This window comes from Lycorma delicatula, chromosome 10 (assembly GCF_047948215.1).
Source record: "Lycorma delicatula isolate Av1 chromosome 10, ASM4794821v1, whole genome shotgun sequence".
Lineage (NCBI taxonomy): Eukaryota > Metazoa > Arthropoda > Insecta > Hemiptera > Fulgoridae > Lycorma > Lycorma delicatula.
Genome location: NC_134464.1, coordinates 64,239,985 through 64,260,341, shown reverse-complemented (window position 1 = coordinate 64,260,341; position 20,357 = coordinate 64,239,985). Strand labels below are relative to the sequence as shown.

General features: G+C 27.5%; 1 protein-coding gene across 2 annotated transcripts in view; it reads right to left on the bottom strand.

Moving 5' to 3' along the window:
- Positions 1 to 494: 494 nt before the first annotated feature.
- The window catches only part of LOC142331219 (uncharacterized), a 361,282-nt gene continuing 341,419 nt past the window's right edge, over positions 495 to 20,357 (bottom strand). For both annotated transcript variants that reach the window (XM_075376962.1, XM_075376964.1), the window contains exon 2: positions 495 to 1,660. In XM_075376962.1, coding sequence (XP_075233077.1) covers positions 624 to 1,660 — 1,037 coding nt within the window. In that variant the 3' untranslated portion in view covers positions 495 to 623. The remainder of the gene's footprint in view (positions 1,661 to 20,357) is intronic.

Sequence of the window (20,357 nt, the reverse complement as noted above, 5' to 3'; positions counted from 1 at the left end):
AGCAAACAAAAAAAAGAAGAAAATGAAAAAATAACAAAAGAATATTAACATGACGTTAAGAAAAATAATTTATACAACTTAACAAGTAACAAAAAGAAAACAAAACTATGAAATAGAAAAAAAGACAGAACCTCCTGATAGAAGTAAGCAAACAAAACATTTTAAAAAAGTAACAAATTACTGAAAAAAGTAGGCCGGTGCAATTTTTTTAACATAGTAAAAACAAAACAATAATCATAGAAATGATATAAAATGCATAATGAAATAATTAAATTATAAACAATAATAATTAATCAAACAATCCCAAAATAATAACGTTTAATTATTGTTATTCTCATTAAATATATATATATATATATTATGAAGAATTATCATACAAAATTATAATAATAGTAGTAATAATAATAATAATAATAATAGCAATATAAACATTATAATATAATAATAAAATAATTAAATTAATTTACATACTCATTGCCATTATAATAATACGATGAACGAAATGAGCAAAAAACACAACATAATGAAATGAAATAATAGTAATAATAATAATTATAACTGTAATTACAAGAATAATAATGATGGCATGTCATAACTGGGAGCTATGACTGTCTCATTGAATGCTACGTTTCAAGTGATGCAATTAAACTATGGTACACCACCGATTGTAATTCATTAAACATGGAAGAATGTCCGCATGAAAATGAGCCACTATTATTATTATTATTAGTATTATTATTATTATTACTAGAACGTTCACTGACGATATCACTACCGCTTGTCGCCATCGTCAAACGATGTTCAATGTCCTGAGAAGAAGATTCTTGTTGTTGATTTCTAGTCATACTTTTAAGACGATCAGCTGCCGACGGTTCATCGAGACGAGCTCTTTTCTCGCACGGTGTATCTAAATCGACAACGTTAACGTCTTCATCTTCATCGTCGTCGATCGATGTCAACATACGTGGAGTCGGTGGCATATAAAATTGGCTTAATACGGCTTGAACATCGCAATCGTCGACGTCGTCGAAAGGTCGTTTTCTAGAAATATTTGAACTTTCTTCGGTCGTCGAAGATAAAACGGATTCGGAGACGTCAGTCATCGTTTCCTCACAACCTAAACAGTCTTCTATACCGTTACCTTTAGTCGTCGATTTCACTGTATTTACTTCCGGTAGATTTGTTATATCCACTAATTGTTCCGACGAACGAATCGGTTGAATATTCACCGGATCGTTAGTATTTTCATCATCTTTCAAGAAGTCCGACGCGAAACAACGACTGTAACTTGAAGATATAGATTGTTGTTTTTGCATCTTTTCTTCTCTGGCTTCCCTTTGTAATCTTTTCATAGTATTATTAATAAGAACGGATCTTCTTAAAGAACTTTCAGGATCTTCGATCTTTTTTAATTTATTTATAGATATTTTCAATACCTTTCTCCTTTCTTCTTTCTGTCGGTACTTTGCACTGATCATGGTCGGCCTGCTCGTTCGGCCGCTACAAAAGCTAGTCGTATAGTTTCTTGAAGCGCCGAAGATATCATCATCTTCTTCCAGCCCGATCTTCGTGCCGTTATTGTTATTAGTGTTTACGCCAGATTTCATTCCAATATCTGACGGTTTCTTGGCTGCTGGGATTGACTTATCTCCACTTGCACCTGAACAACACAAAACAAAAAAAAACAAAAATTAAATAAGGATGATAAAACTACCAATTCTCAATAAATTCTTAAAATTAAGTTCTTAATAAGACACAAGTATGTAGTCTTTTCATACATACACATATATATCACACAATGATTTCTACCAAAGAATGAAGGTGGTTGATTAGAGAGAGAAAAGCGTAATGTGAAATAGATAAAAGCCGATAATGAGCCGTAATGAAATAACGAACAATAAATTAACCAAACAAATGTAAAGCCAAAAGAAAACACAGTTGTTCACTGTCAAAAAAATGTTAAATCAAAATATACATTTTTTCTTCTTTGTTGAATAACACAGTCGACAAACCTTGGGCAGCATAATGTAGGAGATATTTACATGTACCATGTGTTGCAACACTGCTTTACAAACTGTGATACCAGCTCTGCCTAAAAATACCAAGAAAGTAAATTTCACTTGACATCCTGGAGATTTCTGATTATTACTAAGAAAGCGAGCAAGAAAATTAAAAAATTTCTATACAAAATATTAAATATACTAATTTTAATACCAATTAATCATTAATCATCATTTATGATTAATCATTAATATATTACTGAATTAGACAACCATCTTAATTTAAAAATTGTACACACATCAGAGATAAAAAATATCTGAACTCAAATTAAAAATAATTAAAATAACGTTTGATATAAGATAAACTTTTTGTCGCTAACACGATTAAATTTTTCTGAATATAATTATTGGAATTTAAGCCTCATACATTCATTATAACCTAAATTTTAATCAAATAATAATCCAGGTATCTTGAGCGTACTCATAACTGAATTTTTCAAGGTGATGTAAACTTTATAACTACACTTTCTGCATTCAGCTGCGAACGCTCACAGAAATGTTAATTTAATTATATTTTGATTTTTTCGGTTTTTATTTTATTCTATAAATATTGCTTTTATAATTCTTTGTTTTTTTTTGGATTTAATCGATTTTTTAATAATTTCTCTCATTATGATTATTTAACAATCAAAATACGTATCTTTTCTAGATTTTTTACTTCTTATGCATATATATTCTTAAGTATTTCTCTTTATTATTGTATGACGTAGCTTATTTTTATACTTAACGCATAAAAAATGACTAAAAATATGATTTCTAAAAAAAAATACAAACTAGAATGGAAAATTTACAGATGATATCAAAAATCTCTAGACATTATCACTGAAAGGAAAATCTGAATTTCAATTCATCCATTCTCTAATGTGTAATTTACAGAATGAAAAAGAAAAAAGTGTGTATATGCGCGCGCGCGCGCACCCGCGTGTGTATTTTCACTACATCACTTATTCTGAAAAATGACAGTAAACTTATGAACAATAGTGCAATATATTTGGCTTAGTTAAGAAGGCAATGGGAAATTACTTCACTCCCCATATTTCTTAAAATGCCTGGTATAAGATGCTAAGTGGTCTTAAGCATAGTTATATCATTTGTAAGTATAACTCTTCTCTCATCTTAAATAATTTATATTCCAGAGTTATTCACTCGCTAATCTTGCTTACTTTTTTGGATTTTTAAATGAACAATTTTTTGAATATCTATCATTTTTCAAATATTTTATCTTTTATTCAGTTTTACAATTTTTTTTGTCTTCAGTCATTTGACTGGTTTGATGCAGCTCTCCAAGATTCCTTATCTAGCACCAGTCGTTTCATTTCGGTACAACCCCCAGCATCCTATTTCCTAACAATTTGTTTTACATATTCCAAACGTTGCCTGCCTACACAATTTTTTCCTTCTACCTGTCCCTCCAATATTAAAGTGACTATTCCAGAATGCCTTAATATGTGGCCTATAAGTCTGTCTCTTCCTTTAACTATATTTTTTAAATGCTTCTTTCTTCCGCAACACCTATTATAAATTTTCCGCAACACCTATTCATTTGTCATTTTATCCACCAATCTGATTTTTAACATTCTCCTGTAACACCACATTTCAAAAGCTTCTAATCTTATTTTCTCAGGTAATCCGATCATCTAAGTTTCACTTTCATATAAAGCTACACTCCAAATATATGCTTTCAAAAATTTTTTTCTGGTATTTTAATTAATTTCTGATGTAAGCAAATTATATTTCTGACTGAAAGCTCGTTTCGCTTTTACTATTCGGCATTTTATATTGCCCCTGCTTCGTCCATCTTTAGTAATTCTAATTCCCAAATAACAAAATTCTTCTACCTCCATAATCTTTTCTCTTTCTATTTTTATATTCAGTGGTCCATCTACATTACTTCTGCTACATTTCATTACTTTCGTTTTGTTCTTGTTTATTTTCATGCAGTAGGTTTTGAGTAAGACTTCATCATCCATGCCATTCATTGTTTCTTTTAAATCTTTTTTACTTTCAGCTGGAATTACTATATCATTAGAAAAATCGTAAGCATCTTTCTTTTCTCCTTGTACTGTTATTCCGGATCTACGTTGTTTTTTAACATCATTAACTGCTAGTTCTATGTAAAGATTAAAAAGAAAAGGGGACGGGGAAACACCCTTGTCGGCCTCCCTTTTTATTACGGCTTCTTTCTTACGTCCTTCGATTATTACTTTTGCAGTTTGGTTCCTGTAAATGTTAGCAATTGTTCTTCTACCTCAATAATTGAACACTAAATTTTTTAAATGCTGAACATTTTACAATTCATGATAATTATTACCTTGAGCGTACGCATAGACTCGTATAAGGAAAACTGTGTAAATAAAATTTAAAACAGAATATTTCTTAACCTAATTTTTAGTATAAAAAAAAAACTAAAAAATACAAATATGTTTATAAGCTACTTACCACAGAATAAAGATAATTAATAAGTTAGAAAAAAAAAAAATTATTTACTTAACTATAATAAAATTTACTTAAATTATCCAGTTAACATACAATTAGATTAAATATTAATAATAAAACTCTGATTAGAAGACGATTAACGTACCGGGTAAGAATATATAAATAACAAATAAATTTAATTAAAAATAACTTCCAATAAATGAACTGTGATCCTTGAACTCTAATCACTTCACTAAATTGATAAAATAACATGTACAACGTTATTTATTAACTTAAAAACTAATAACTGTCATCACAACAAAACTGACGAAAAAATAATTCATTTAAAACCATAAAATTCTGATGCAAATTATTTACGATATTGAAATACATAAGTATTATATAATATAATATGTTCATCTAATTGCAGAATGTTCTTTTATTACGAAATAATACAAGTAAATAAATAATTATTAAATATTAATATGTAAATTGTCACGTAAGACATATTAAATAAATACGACATATTAATAATTAAAGAGGTTTATGGCAGAAACTTTAGTTAGAATACACAAGAGAAAATTTAAAAAAAAAGTGTACGAATCGACAACCAACGTATGACGATTAGGAAGTAAATTTAATTGGAACGGTATAACAGCTATAATTCATCTTTTAATTAATAAAAAAACACGATACAATTTTAATTTTTCCACTATATTCTTGCAATTAAATTATAATACTGATACCTTAGAGCTATTTTAAAATTTTAATTTCTTTAATTAGACCTTAGATCTGTTATAAAAAGTTCTGTATTATATAAATGACGTTACGGTCTCCGTAATAAGTTTTCAACTAAAAAAAAAGCATCAATCACTCACAAATCACCGTGCAAATCGTACAATTGTTACTTAACTCCGATTATAAACTCCAATAATACAGTTATTTTCTTTTAATATCTTTCAGGAAATCTCAATTATTATTTTTTTTTGTTGAGATTACTTAAATTTTCTATGATTAACCCTTATCATCAATTTTTTAGCCGCAACAAGAATAATATCTGGCCATTTTTGCGTTTAACTTTAATCAAAATATTATAATACCACATGCACAATATAACGGAATTAACATTTAAAAAAATACAGTTACAAATAGTAATAAAAATAATAATTTAACCAACGTCATATATAATTAACACGTAGAACGTAACTTAAAAAACAAACTGTTATTTTCTAAGCGACAAACAATGGAGTTACATTACTTCCGGATACTGTTGAAGTAAATAACACAAGACTTTTATAGTTTTGTAACGTGTGGTTAAATTGTTTGAAAACAAACCGTATGATATTTTTTTATGTTTTTTGCATACATGTAAAGGTAAAACCTCCAACGTATTAGTAAACACAATAATCTAAAAAAAATTCTTTAAGGGAGTATTGATACTATTGGTTTTCTTAGAACCGACTACAGCATGTGTATGTATATAAATGACAAGACAATTGAAACACGTTGTTTTGCTCTGAAGCGCCTTAATAAAAATCTTTTATTAGAGGAGGCGAAAAACACACTTTTGCGTGAGTCAACAAAAAGGCCCCTTCACGGATATTAAAATATTAATAAAAGAAGGTTTAAAACTAAGATAGTAATAACAGTAAAATTAAAATAATAAAAGAAGTGTAACCATTAGGAAAAAATATTAACAGGAATAAAATAATAAAATTTACGGTCGATTATCGATAAATGTTGTCGAGTATATTGATTCTTCTTAGAAGTAATAATAATACCCGGTTTAGTGTATCCTTATCATTTCCTAGAATGCGCAGAATATCCCTCGGTAATTTAAATTTGCGACGTTAAGGCCGCATAACATACGCAGTCCACAAGGATGTGGCGCAGTCAAGCGGCAGTCGCATCGAACGCATAGTGATGTGTTTTCTGCCGACTTCAGGTATCCGTGAATAGCTCTGGGATGTCCTAATCGCAATCGGCAGAGGACTATTTCCTCTCGGAGGAAAAAAAAGCTGAGTTTCTCATCATTATTAAATATTTATTAACCTATGTACATTATAATCTCGTATATGCTCCCTCAAAAAGTCAGTATGAGTTTTCCAGATACAAAAATAGTAAAATCATTTCTTGGCTGCCATAAGTAAGGATCGTTTTTTAGACCTGTATTTAAAAAATTAGATATGTTAACTTATAATTCAGTTTATATTTATGAATGCGCAATCTTCGAAAGGTCATTTATTCTTAACAATATTCACATCTATAAAACCAGACAACGGTATTTCGACTTCCGAGAAAGGGCTTTGTTACGCTACCGTTGTAACAAAATTGTCCGGCAATTTTTTTTTTTTAAATTGCCGGACCATTTGGAAAATCTTCCCACCAATTTATTTAAAGTAAAATTAAAATAAGTTTCAAACACAGTATACATATATCACCAACCCGCGTCTACATGAACATGTAGCTCGTGTACAAATGTATATGATATAAATAATTTTGGTTTTTAAGTATAATTAATTTCAAAAAGTATATTAAAATAATTTTATATACCGGTATATTTTTTTTTTTAGTAAATTAAAAGTCTGCATTCTTTCAATAATCAAATAATTATATCGAAAGGTTTGGTGAAACCCAACCATTCGAATTTTAGCGTCAGCACCCACTACAAACACACACACAAAGATGCGAAAGCTCGAAAGATAAAATAGTCATACAAATAAATGATACTCGATTTGCCCTTGCGAATTTTAATATAATGGTTACTTAATGACAATTTATAAATTATTTTAAAAAAAATATGAACACAAAAACTCATATTAACGTTAACAAACATTTCTCTCTCTATTATAAATTCAGTAATAGTAAGAGACAGTGATACTATAATAATTACGTTTATTTTTATTGTTAACGGACTAAAAGGGACACTGAAGTACGGATGTACACGTGTGGGAGCTCTCTCATATACCGACCGTCCCCACCTCCCCTAATTCAAGACAACACAGAAGGTCTGGTTTGGTCTCGTCTCATATATATATATATATATATATATATATATATATATATATATATAAAAGCTTCCCTACTATTAAAGTTTCGCCCATAAAATGTCACGCTTCTCTATTCCATTTAAAAGTAACGCCCAATAACAAAGTCGCAGAGACACGATCGGAATGAACACACACACACACACACACGTACGTACACACGTGCGCTCTGCAAAGACTAACTGGTGACTTTTACATTACCAAAAAAAAAAGATCTTTCCATTTATTTTTATTATTGTGTTTATTATTTCTACCAAAAAAAAATATAATTTTTATAAATACGTTAATTTTTACACCGGTTATTTTGGTCATATTTACTACAACACACATTACATAAATATAATTATTTTTTTTATTAGACAATTATATATTACTGTGTATATATACATACAATATATAAAGGTACTTCCATATTTTCAGTCAAATAGTAAATAATGTAAACTACAAAAATTAGTACCAATTGAAAGAAGTTATAAAACCAGCAGATAATAAGCGTTTTCATTTTTATTTTAGGTATAAATAATGAATGATACTTGTACATATAGTTGATTCAAATTATGTACAGCTTTAGAAATAAAACTATGTATTAATAAATTTAGCAACTTATTTTTATAAAATTAAATTTAATTACAAAAAAGGCGGGCCTAAGGCCCGCTGCGAAAATTTTACATGGTTTATGTTTCATTATACATGATTTTATTAAATATTTTTGCCAATTAAAACTAAATAACGTTCATGAATTTAACGTACTAATAACAAAAAATTTACAACGATAGTTTGAAAATCTAGAACATTTTTAGCTGTTTCTTGAGTTGCGAGAGTGATAAAAACAGAAACTAGGAGAATAAAAAATAATTCTCCCAAAAAATCTTCTCAGATCGATAAGTAAAAAGTTATTTTTTAACATGCATTTTTCAAAAATGGGAAAAACTAGTTTAACAAAGCGCTAAACAAGTGTTTGTTAAACTAGTTTTTCCCCATTTTTTGAAAGATGCCCGTAAAAAATAATTATTTTCTTTTTTATTGATCTGGGAAGATTTTTTTGGGAAATTATTTTTTTATTCTCCTCGTTTCTGTTTTTGTTTATCAAGCTCCATAAAAAAAGGATGGTGCGTGAGTTTTTTTGTTGTATGTGCTTACATTTTTATTTTAGCTGTATTGGCGCAGAGCCTACCAATGGTGATGCGAACACTCGAATTCTTTAAAAATAGAATAATTGAATTAATTTGGCTCCCAAAAGTCAGAAAAAACTTGAGAGAATCTCTGAAGAGGAAATCCAATATAGCAAAATTTTTTTAAAGAAAAAAAAATCCAAAAAAGTTGAACAGTTGAACAAACTAAAATCAGAAAACCATGAAAAAATATTACAGAAACAGAAAACAACAAAAAAAGGTGAAATAAAAGTTTTAAAGCGGTGCATAATGACCAAATCGAAAAAAGTAATAATTTAAGAAACTATAATAAAAAAAAATAATAAATGATTACAAATTTACGGTTAGTTTGTAATTCAATGCAAATCTAAGATTTAATCAAGGTGAATTATAATCAACATTTCACTACAGATACACAACAGGAAAAGCCAATGTAAGCTATAATTAGTAGAATAAGCGAGAATAGAAAAATAATGAAAAACTGCAATCATTATTGTCATAAATTATAAATTTATCTAAATAATTACACATTATATTTTTGGAAGTATATAATATTAATTAATTAAATTCTAATATATTATTTGTTTACACACAAATTTAAAAAAAAACTTCTTCATTTCTCGGACTACAACTTTCTCAGCATTATTAATTTGTTTTTTACAACAAAAACAGGCTGACATCATATAAGAGTTGGAGGAATGATAATGAATTTTGAGTACAATGTAAAAAAAGTATCATGACTAACCAGGACTCGAACTCAGAACCTCGGGACGAAAGGCAGAGAGTTACACAAAAATCGGATTATTTTCACTCATTATCAAAATTCAATTAAAATTTACACCAAAATTTAATTTAAAAAAATTATCTAATATGATTCCATGAATATTTTAAATTTAATTAATTGGTTAATTGAATTAAAACAAAAACTAAACATTAAATGAAATATATATTCTCCATTTTTTATTTAACTCTGAATAATAAATAATTCATTTGTACTTATAAATTAATGGATAAAAACTACTTCTAAAAAAATTGTTATATAAAACATACAAAAAAACACCTGGTTGTAAATGAATTTAATAGTTAACAACCTGCCCAGGTGTAGAACCTAACACAGAATATGTATACATAAAACACATTGCAATATTAATACAGAATTTACAAGCACAAAGCAACCAAACATAACAGACACACATAAAAAAATCCAATTTCTTATTATTCATTTAACAAAATGTAAGCAACCTATATTTTATTTTAAATCAAAGAATTATGATAATGTAATAACAGTTTATACTAGAAAACACAGTTTTTATTTAATGTAAATATATAATGATTAACTCTAGTCCATTGTTCTAGCTTTATAAAAAGGGAAACAATTTCGATAATGTAAATTATATTTTTTGTTTAAATTTAAAAAAGAAGTAATTTCATTATAATTGTTCTTATTTATCTGTCGACCTACCCTACTGGAGCAGTATAAACTTTCTTCCTTTTATCCGGAAGGTTCTGGGTTCGAATTCCGGTTACGATTGAAATTTTTCAGTCGCTACAAGATTAACCTTTTATTAACTATTGTAATTGGGCGATTAGTTAATAGTTACTAAAGTAAAATAATTTAATTATTAAAAAAAAGAACATGGTATAAAACAAAAATTATATTAAAGACTGGTTTAAAACTTTTTAAATAAATATAAAGGAAGTTAGATGACAAAATATATGCATATTATTATAATAAATTAAAATGAATTGTGTAATAAAATATAATAGGTTTTACATACCTTTTTATTTAAAAGTTAATAATATATTAATTGAATAAAAGTATACTTGTGATTTTTTGTAAAAGGAAGTATTGCAATCGCGAAAAATTTCGGTTTTCAGATTTCAACGGAAATATTTATTTTGACCATCCCTGAATCCATTTTGACTAGTTTTGACGTGACGTCTGTACGTATCTCGCATAACTCAAAAAGGATTAGCCATAGAATGTTGAAATTTTGGATTTAGGACTGCTGTAACATCTAGTTGTGCACCTTCCCTTTGATTACAATCGACTCAACCAAAAGTGCCCAAACAAAATTGGATTTTGGACTTTTTCTTAAGTCCTTCTGCAGTAATAAGCCCTCATTCAGAGCTTTTCAATGATATATCATAAGTGGTACTTATTTTCATTGGTTTCAGAGTTGTAGCCCAATAAAATTTTTATTAATGAAATATTTGGATCTTAGAGGAAGGCATATGGTTCGAATCAGACGTAATCTCGTTTTTTTAATTTAAATATATTGATTTGTTAATAATTATTAACCTCTCATTGTAAAAAAAATTTACGATAAATAATAATTCAATAACAAAAAAAATTAAAAATATCAAAGTTATTATGAAATAAAATTTTATGTATTTTTAAAAATGTGTATATGTAATTTAATAGGCGTACAAGGAAGGTGTCTATATCAGATTTTTTTTTAAATGTAATCGCAAAAAATATATTGCAAGTATTTTAATGAATATAATGTAATAAATTTAATGACAAATTTATAAGGTATATGATATAAATTATTTTCTTATCGGACGTTCGAAGTACATGTATTTAATAAGTTCAATTGAATTAAAAAGCCCTAGACATTTACTAGAAATTATTCGAGTAATACTAGAGTACAAATAATATAATAAATTATTTCGCATTTAAGACTTCTACGATAAAATCTCATTTTCAATACATCGTAAACTAACCGCAAATTTAGACGGGATTTTTTTTTCTTTAAATGTTTTACAAAGCACAAATAATCGATACTGAGCATTTTGAAAGACGACTGAGCTTACAGACGAAATCAATAAGTAAAACAAATTACGAATTAATCCCGCTAAAAAACATTAATGCGGAGTAAATCAAGTTAGTCATAATATAAAAAAAAAAACTATAAAAATGTTTTTAGGAAATCTAGAGGAAACATTTAATCTATAAATATATAATGAGTTATGTTAACGTAATATTATCTAAAATGTTTTCTTTTCTTTAATTTTTTATTATTTATTCTGCCAGATGAACGTCAATTTTATTTAATGACTTGATAAAATCAAGTAGCTCAAGTGTGTTTGGTGTGTGGATAGCGAGTTAGTCAAATGTTAATGTGTGCGGTAACCGTGTGGCGCTCCATTACAATAGTTGACGTTAAATGATAAAAAAAAAAAAAAAAAAACAGGTGAAGACTGCTTTTTATGATATGTATTGTAAATTGATAAGAGTCGACAAATCTACAAGGTGCCTGGCAAAACGGTCTAAAAATCCCCTCTTTGCTCAATCGCTCCCCTTAATTTACCCTAACGCGCGCGCATGTACAAACGGGCGCGATTTTCTGTCTCACTCGTTTTGTCAGTCTTTCTCATTCCGTTCTATCGCTAGAAAAGCAAGCTATGTTAGAATACACAGAGTCATTTGCATACGAACAACAGGGCATTTCCTCTCGCTTGTAATAAATGCAGTACTGCCAACTGCTTCTTTAATATAGACAATATAGACTTCTTTAATCAATAAATACCTAAACACTAGTCATTAAATTTAATTAAATTAATAATTAAAGACTTTTTTTCTAGTAAAATTAACAATTATCGTACTGATAACTTTATTAGACTGTAATATAAAATTACTGACATAAACATAAAAATCATTTATAATATTTAACAATTATTTATAAAATCCTATCCCAAGATATGTAGCAGCACTATAACATCAAATTTAAAAAATTCCAAGCCAATTAAAATTTGAATGTCATACACGTTATCATAAAAGTTAAATACAATGCGAAGACCTCAAAAACTAAATTTCTTCAAAACTATCTGCTTTGAGTTCTAAGTTAATCAAATTTCGATCAATTATATTCAGAATCAAAGAGATTAAAAAAAATCAGAATACATCAAATTATATGCAATATAATTAATTTGTAATTTTTCTGAAAAGATAATAAATATTTTTATTTTATCACGTATTTTTTTATAAAAATATTTTGGTACGAGTAACATATATAAAAAACATAAAAAAATTAATTAGTCGTATAAAAATTTAAAACAGTTAGCTTTGTTAAATAGTACAAATGATGTAATTATATTATTAAATAAGAACATAGAATAATCATGAAACAAAACAATGCGATAATTAATTGCATAAGTATTTTTTTTTCTTTTTCATTGTTCAGTATGTGCTTACAAAAGATATAATTATGAAAAATGATGAATATGACATATACGGTAAAAAACTTCTTACAGACAAATCGAACTAAATCCTTTTTATTTGGAATATGACAAAATTAATAATCACATAAAAAATCAACCAACAAATTTTCCCCCCTCGTTATAACCGTTGAACTATCGGCTAAACTGAATAAATTATTTTCAATCAAAAGAAAAAACCCGTATAAATCTCTATTTATTAGTCTGTTTAAGAAAAGTAACAACCGAATGAATGTATTAATATTTAAATTAACAACATGGAAAAAAGTAAGTAATAAAAAGGAAAACTACAAGAATAATTAAGATAGCATGTTTACAGGATCAAGATTCTGTATTCTACCATCGAATTAATAAACTTTACAAGAATCTATCTATCTATCTATCTATATATACACAAATAAAGTCGAACGTTGTTTGTACGTATAACTTTCAGAAGTTAATTGGAGGGAGACGAACAAGAAGAAAATAAGGAGGTATAAAAAAAGAAAGGGGAAAAAACGCTACGATGAATAGACTGGGGTGAGGAGACGAATTGAGTGAGAGAGGATCAAACCTTAATTGCAATCGCTGAATCCAAGATTACACGGAAAGATCAACAAGGCTCAAATGCAGTGAGCGTGCCGCATCGTTGAACAACACCGAATGAGCATGACTGTCTACCTACTTCTCTCCTTCCTTTCTTTCTCTGTTTTTAACAAGTATTTTATTCTTCATTCTCATTATTATTCAAAATTAAATAAATAATTTCATTAATTTCTTTTAATTACTATATTGTTACCTAAATATAAAAATAAAAAATAAAAAACTGATATACCCAGCACGACAAAACTTTCTCTTTAAAGTAATTTTAGTTAATAAAAATAATAAATAAAACTGCCTGATACCATTTCCTCCATTATTTCTCGCAAAAAATATAAAAAGTTTTTATTTATTCGTGAACAATTTGACTGTAAAACTATCAAAAATTTAATAATATTTCCTCTTTTAAATAACTTACTTTGGTAGAAAGTAGGCTACATACAAAAGAGGATTCAAATTGTTAACTGCTCTCCAGATATCGTAGATATAAAAATAAAGAAGATTGATACAAAGATTCGCGCGCGCGCGCCCACACACACACATACACAACTAGTGGCGTTCTTCCGGTTATTACTTCATACGAAATCAGTATATAAAAAACCAAGTATATTAAGTTTTAAAAAACCAACACATGAAATTCTAAACGCGAAAAAAGAAAATCATTTTAACTAAATAATAACAAAAAGCATTAAATCACCGAGCAAGTAAAGATGAAATTTACCGTAATATTTCAACTTAGTCAAAAAATAAGGACCAAAAATTACAAAAGAAAAGCGAATCATTTTAACTAATCATACAAAAAAAGGCAACTAGAATAAATCCAAAAAATCTGTTGTGAACACCACATAACTTCCGCTTGTAGGCCTATTAAATTTTACATAAATACATTTTTAAAATGAAAATTACATAAAATTTTATTTCCTTAATAAATTCTGATATTTTCTCATTTTGTTTTTGTTATTATGAATTATTATTTATCGTAATTTTTTTTTACAATCGGACGTTAATAATTAATAATAAATCAATATATTTAAATTTAAAAAAAAAAGTTAAAAAAAAGATGTCCGATTTTTTTTATTTTAGGTTTTTTTTACAATTTTGTCCAGTCATTGCAATCAAAAGGGGAGGTGGACAACTAGATATTACAACAGTTCCAAATCCAAAATTTCAACATCCTTACAGCTAATCATTTTTGAGTTATGCTCTATATATATACATACGTACGCACATAAAGACGTCACACCGAAACTAGTCAAAAATGGATATTTCCGTCGAAATCTGAAAACCGAAATTTTTCGCGATCACAATAATTCATTTATTTCGTATAAAGAAGTAAAAAAAGTTATGATAAAAAAATAATAAATACAGGATTTAATCTACATGAACTTCAAATGATAAAAAGACATTAATGAAACAAAAAACAAAAATTATTATAAAAAAAAAGGAGCTTAACCACCTTAATTGATTAAAGACTAAAAAAAGCGAGAAAACTAATAAACAAACATAGAACCAAAGAGTATAAAAAATGTTTTAAAAAACTGCTCTATATATGTTATGGGGTTTCGGATAGACGGGCTTGTATGTTATGGTATTTTTTTTAAGGGTTGTTAACCCTTTTTCATGTATTATTGTTTTCCTATATAGTTATTATTTGTTTCCTTTTAATGTTTTCTTTGCTATATATATATATATATAACCCTAATGAAAATGACAAATTAATTAAATAGAATCCCTTTTAAATTCTATTTTTTTTCTTCAAAATATGTTAACTAGTAAAATTTACTGGCTCATTAATTTTTTCTAATAATTTTTTTTTAAAGAAACTCTAACCAGTTCTATGGACTTTTCATCATGCAAGATTTTAACAGTAATGAATTTTGAATAAATTAATATTTTTAGATTACATAAAAGATATAATTTATTAATCTACTACGAAAAAGGAGTATAAAATAAGAAAAAAATCTTTAAAACGAAGAGCTTTATTTTATTTTTGATATTAAATGAAGAAACAATTCAGTTATTACGAGACATTTTTATAAAAAAATGTTTTCTTCTAGTCATATTTTCAAAGATTAAAAACGGTTGATTATATTAATGAATGAGATATCATGCTTAATGTAAATTTAAAGTAAAAATTTCGCTAGAATTATATTACATATACAAACAGCTTCTTTATAAGTTTAAAGGGAAATATAGAAGAGTGCATTTATTTTAAGTAAAAATCTTCTAGACCAGAATTTTTTTTATACTCGTGGTTCCGTATACAAATCGATGATATTTTTAAATTTCATTAAATGTTGATAATAATACAGTCTCTTATTTATAGATATTCAAAATAAGTTTCAAGATAAAATATTTATAAAAACATGTATTTACTACGATCCATACACATTACAATTAAATTTTCGAAAGAAATAAAATTATTTTTCGCTTTCAACAGCAGCGACAAATGAATACAGATTGTATAGGCATATATAAACATACTTCCTAACAGTCGACAAGTATTCAACCCTTTCATTTTTCCTGTTTTTAATTCCACCCTTTACTAAATACCACCCTTTCATTTCGACAAAATCTTTTCAAAAAAAATATAAAAGGGGAGGAGGAAGTTTTTATGGTTGATCAGATGTTCTATCAGAAAAAACCTCTTGATCCAGCTTACATAAAGAAAAGGAATAGATTGTTAAGAATTACACGAGTATATATTTTATTACTCGTACTATTATAATAATCATCCTTCAAATTAAATATTTTGGTTAAACATAAACAAATTTATTGTTAAATTGGAAAAAAAAACTATATTGTTTATTTATGTAATACTAGATACAAAGTATAATTCGATCGCTTAAAAAAACTTCCGTGAGATTTTCTTCCCGCATTATCAAACAGTATTACAGACTTTTTAAAAAAAAGTAATTTATAGTTATTTTCAGCTCCTTTTTTCAGTTAAGAATTTCACGGTCATATAGACCTTTTCTATTTTTCATCATTATTACTTAAAAGTATTTTTGGCTGTTATGACCATAATGATCTACAACTCTTGATATCATTGTATAATTTTCACGAAAAGTCAAGAAAATTAACTGGAAAACATAAAGAGAAAAAAATAAATTACCTCATTCTTGATCCACTGTAATTCGTAACCGATATAATAACATCGACAGTAATTATTTTCATATAGTCTCTAGGTATTTACTTTCCCGTCTAGATAGCGTTATAGCAGAGCTATAACTCTATGTTTGGTGTTTGCTTTTAAATAACCTTATACCTCCAGAACTACTGGACCTATTTTGAACAAACTTGATCAGATTACTTCTATATATAAGGCATTGATGCCATTAAATTTCCAATTTCAAAGGTCAACGGGCTCAGAGGCTGTAGAGATCATATTTAGTATTTCGCCTATTTAGTATTTCTTAGGCACATTTGTTACCAATCAATAAATAACTCCCATTCCAAAAATAATTCAAACTACTGCTGTGTTGTAAAGTCACAGGTGAGCGGTAGAATTAGATAAATTAATAATATTTAAAGTGCGAAAAAGTAATTCGATCTGGCTGGGTCTCGACTCGATCACCCGTTCGATTAGGTACCTAGTGTGTTAAGCGTCGCGGCTACACCAGTCTGCCGACCGTACACGCGAAATTTGTTCTGTGTTAAGTTGTGAAATTATGTTAGTGTCGACCGTCAGCGATAGTACCGCCACAGTCGCGCAAATTAAATACGGTATGCGCGCGCGCTTTAGTTAGAATCATTGAATTAAATAAACGAAAAAATATTATATATAAATAAAATTATAAATATTTTAAATTGTGTCAGTGCGTGTAAGCCGTGCATCATAAATAACGCACAGTTGTACGATTTTTCCGGCACGTGACTTAAGCCGTGTGAAGGGAAAGTCTTACAATTGTGTTGTGATTTTTTTTTTTAATTTATAGAAATGAGCAGGATTTTTCACCTTTTCCGTTCATAAAAATTATACTTTTAGTTATTTTAAAAAAACAAAAAAAAATACGGTTTTTTACGGTTTTAATAATTTAGACGTCTAAATTATTTTTAATAAATAAAAATAAAATAAACTTTTAATATAAAATCTACTTAAAAACGGACTAAAAAGTTTAAAATTTTAATAATTCTACTAAAATCTGATTTTGTAAAATCTACACTATAAATTAAAAAGGATCAAAATATTTTTGAAGTTTTGTTTCTAGGTTTACAAAAATTTTATTTTAATTTATATAATTTCAAACTGTAATAATTGATTTATTCATATTTAAGATATAATAATGAACGGTCAGATGGTGTAAAGAATAGTATCTGTTCTGGTAAACCAAAGGACTTGGGCTCGTCCTAGTAAATTACAAACGGTCGTATACTAGTGAGCTACATAATATCAATTAACAAAAAATATATAAATAAAAATTTTAACATATATAATAATTTATAAATTTAATCGTAATATGTGTTAAAAGAAAATAGGAGAAAACCATGTTAAAAGATAAACAAAAAAGAAATAGAATACAAATATCGTAAAAAAATGGAACGAGGAGAAAAACGAACAATCGTGTAACAAGTCGCCTTAGAAACATATAAATCTTTTCAACTTCCAATCTTCTTCTTTTTAAATAAGAATAAAAAGAATTCGAATAACCATTTGAACATAGCAACAGTTATCAAAGTATGCGTTTTTAACGACCCTGTCAAAACACCATAAATGTTTAAATCACAAATTTAAACACTTATGTGTATTATGTTTAAAGTATTACATCTTTATCTTTATTTATTTTTTAATTAACTGACATATATGCGAGTTAACTAACTGTTAACTTTACTGGTGTCTGTATTAACTAAAACAAAGAACAGAACTTACCCTACTTTTTCATTTTATTCGCAACACTAAATTTCTAGTTAAAATTTATTTCTTAAAAAATAAACAGATTTAAAATTATCCAATAAAAAAATGCTTTGTTCAAGTTTTACATTAAATTCATTTATTACTATAATTATAAAAAAAGAACTATATAATTACTATGATAGTATTAAAAGCTATGTATTTAAATGAAAAAACCTTTATTCTGCCTTTTTAATGCATAATAAAATAAAATGTAATTTATGCATAAATAAAACATAATGAAAAAAACTGAAAGGAAACAAGAATTTTTTTTCAGGTAAAGACCAAACATTTATCAAATTAATAATAATAAAACTATACAAATAAACTGCTGCTTTGTGTAAAATAGCGTAAATGGAACTGTAGCTCGCACACGTTTAAAAAAGTACAGTGTAATAAATTCATCGGTTTGCATTGTTGCAGACTACAGTACTCACCGACCAAAGCGGTGTAATAGATGACTACCGCTAACTCACTTACGTAACCTTGACTGCGTATTAGGTTCTGCGCATTCCTACATTTAAAGGACTGTTCACATTAGACAAATGAATACGAACACTTATTACACTATTTTTTCCCCAGTGAATGAAAGAATTAGATTAAAAATTTTATTTAAGAGAAGCAATTAACAAATTCGTTAATTTTTGTTGTTTCTATGTCAAAGTACTCGTGTATTTTATCAAAAGGAAACTAAGTTTATCGTTACGTACCAATCATGTACCTTTAAGAACTGGGGATCAATTTAATTTTACTAATACAATCCCGCATCCTTATAAGTACATATAATTAATACAAATAATTATACTTTTTTTTTCTTTTTCATGTTTAGCCTCCGGTAATTACCGTTCAGATAATACTTCAGAGGATGATATGTATGAGTGTAAATGAAGTGTAAGTCTTGTACAGTCTCAGTTCTACCATTCCTGAGATGTGTAGTTTATTGAAACCCAGCCACCAAAGAACACCGGTATTCACGATCTAGTATTCAAATCCGTGTAAAAATAACTGACTTTACTAGGACTTGAACGCTGGAACTCTCGACTTCCAAATTAGCTGAATTGGGAAGACGCGTTCACCGCTAGACCAAGCCGATGGACAAATAATTATACTGAAATATATTTTAATGCTACATGTATAAACATTGTAGGCGATCTCATGTGAAAGATTAATCACTACTGGAAATATTAAAATTATGTAAGATTGCTCCAACATTCTACACTAGGCTCATTAAGGGTAGTGATTTCTCATCGCCTTTTTCATCGAACTGAATATAGTGTTATACATCAAAATCACGCCAAGCCTACCGAAATGCAATTGCTATTAAATCCTATAAGTGTCACAGTCGCTATTCATTTCAGAAATTGAGTGTAAGATGGACATCATTACTACTAGTAAAAGTCGTTCTTGACTAGTTCCACTTGTACTCAAATATGGTTTATAATACTAAGAAAGAACGGGACACTGTTGTAGGGCGATGAATTAATAATATATCTTCTTTCTATAGAAAATAATGTATTGTAACTGCTGAGTCAGGGATAATATTTTACTATTAAGAAATATGTGTATATTGAAATTTTTAAATATCAGAAACAGCATATAAATTAATTTTATACACGAAGAATGTGATTTCATTTGAAATCTTAACATTTCTGTAATTGTTCTGTGCATTATAGATTGTAATTGTGGGAAAGTGTTGCTATGGTGTCTAAAGTAACACTTTGAGACCATGAACACGCTTGTCGAATAATATAACGCCTTGTTCAATATCTTGATTAGGTTTTAATTATTCTACATTTTTGAAATAAAACTTACTTGTTTCAGAAAAAACAAGTAATAATATTTATTAACAACATTAATATTTTTATTTTTATATTACTATTTTTAAAACTTGTTTTAGAAAATAAATTTATCATTGAAACTGTAAGAAAATTTAAACTAAGAGACAGGTAAATTGTATTTGATGAATTGTTTTGATACTAGTACAATCAAAAAA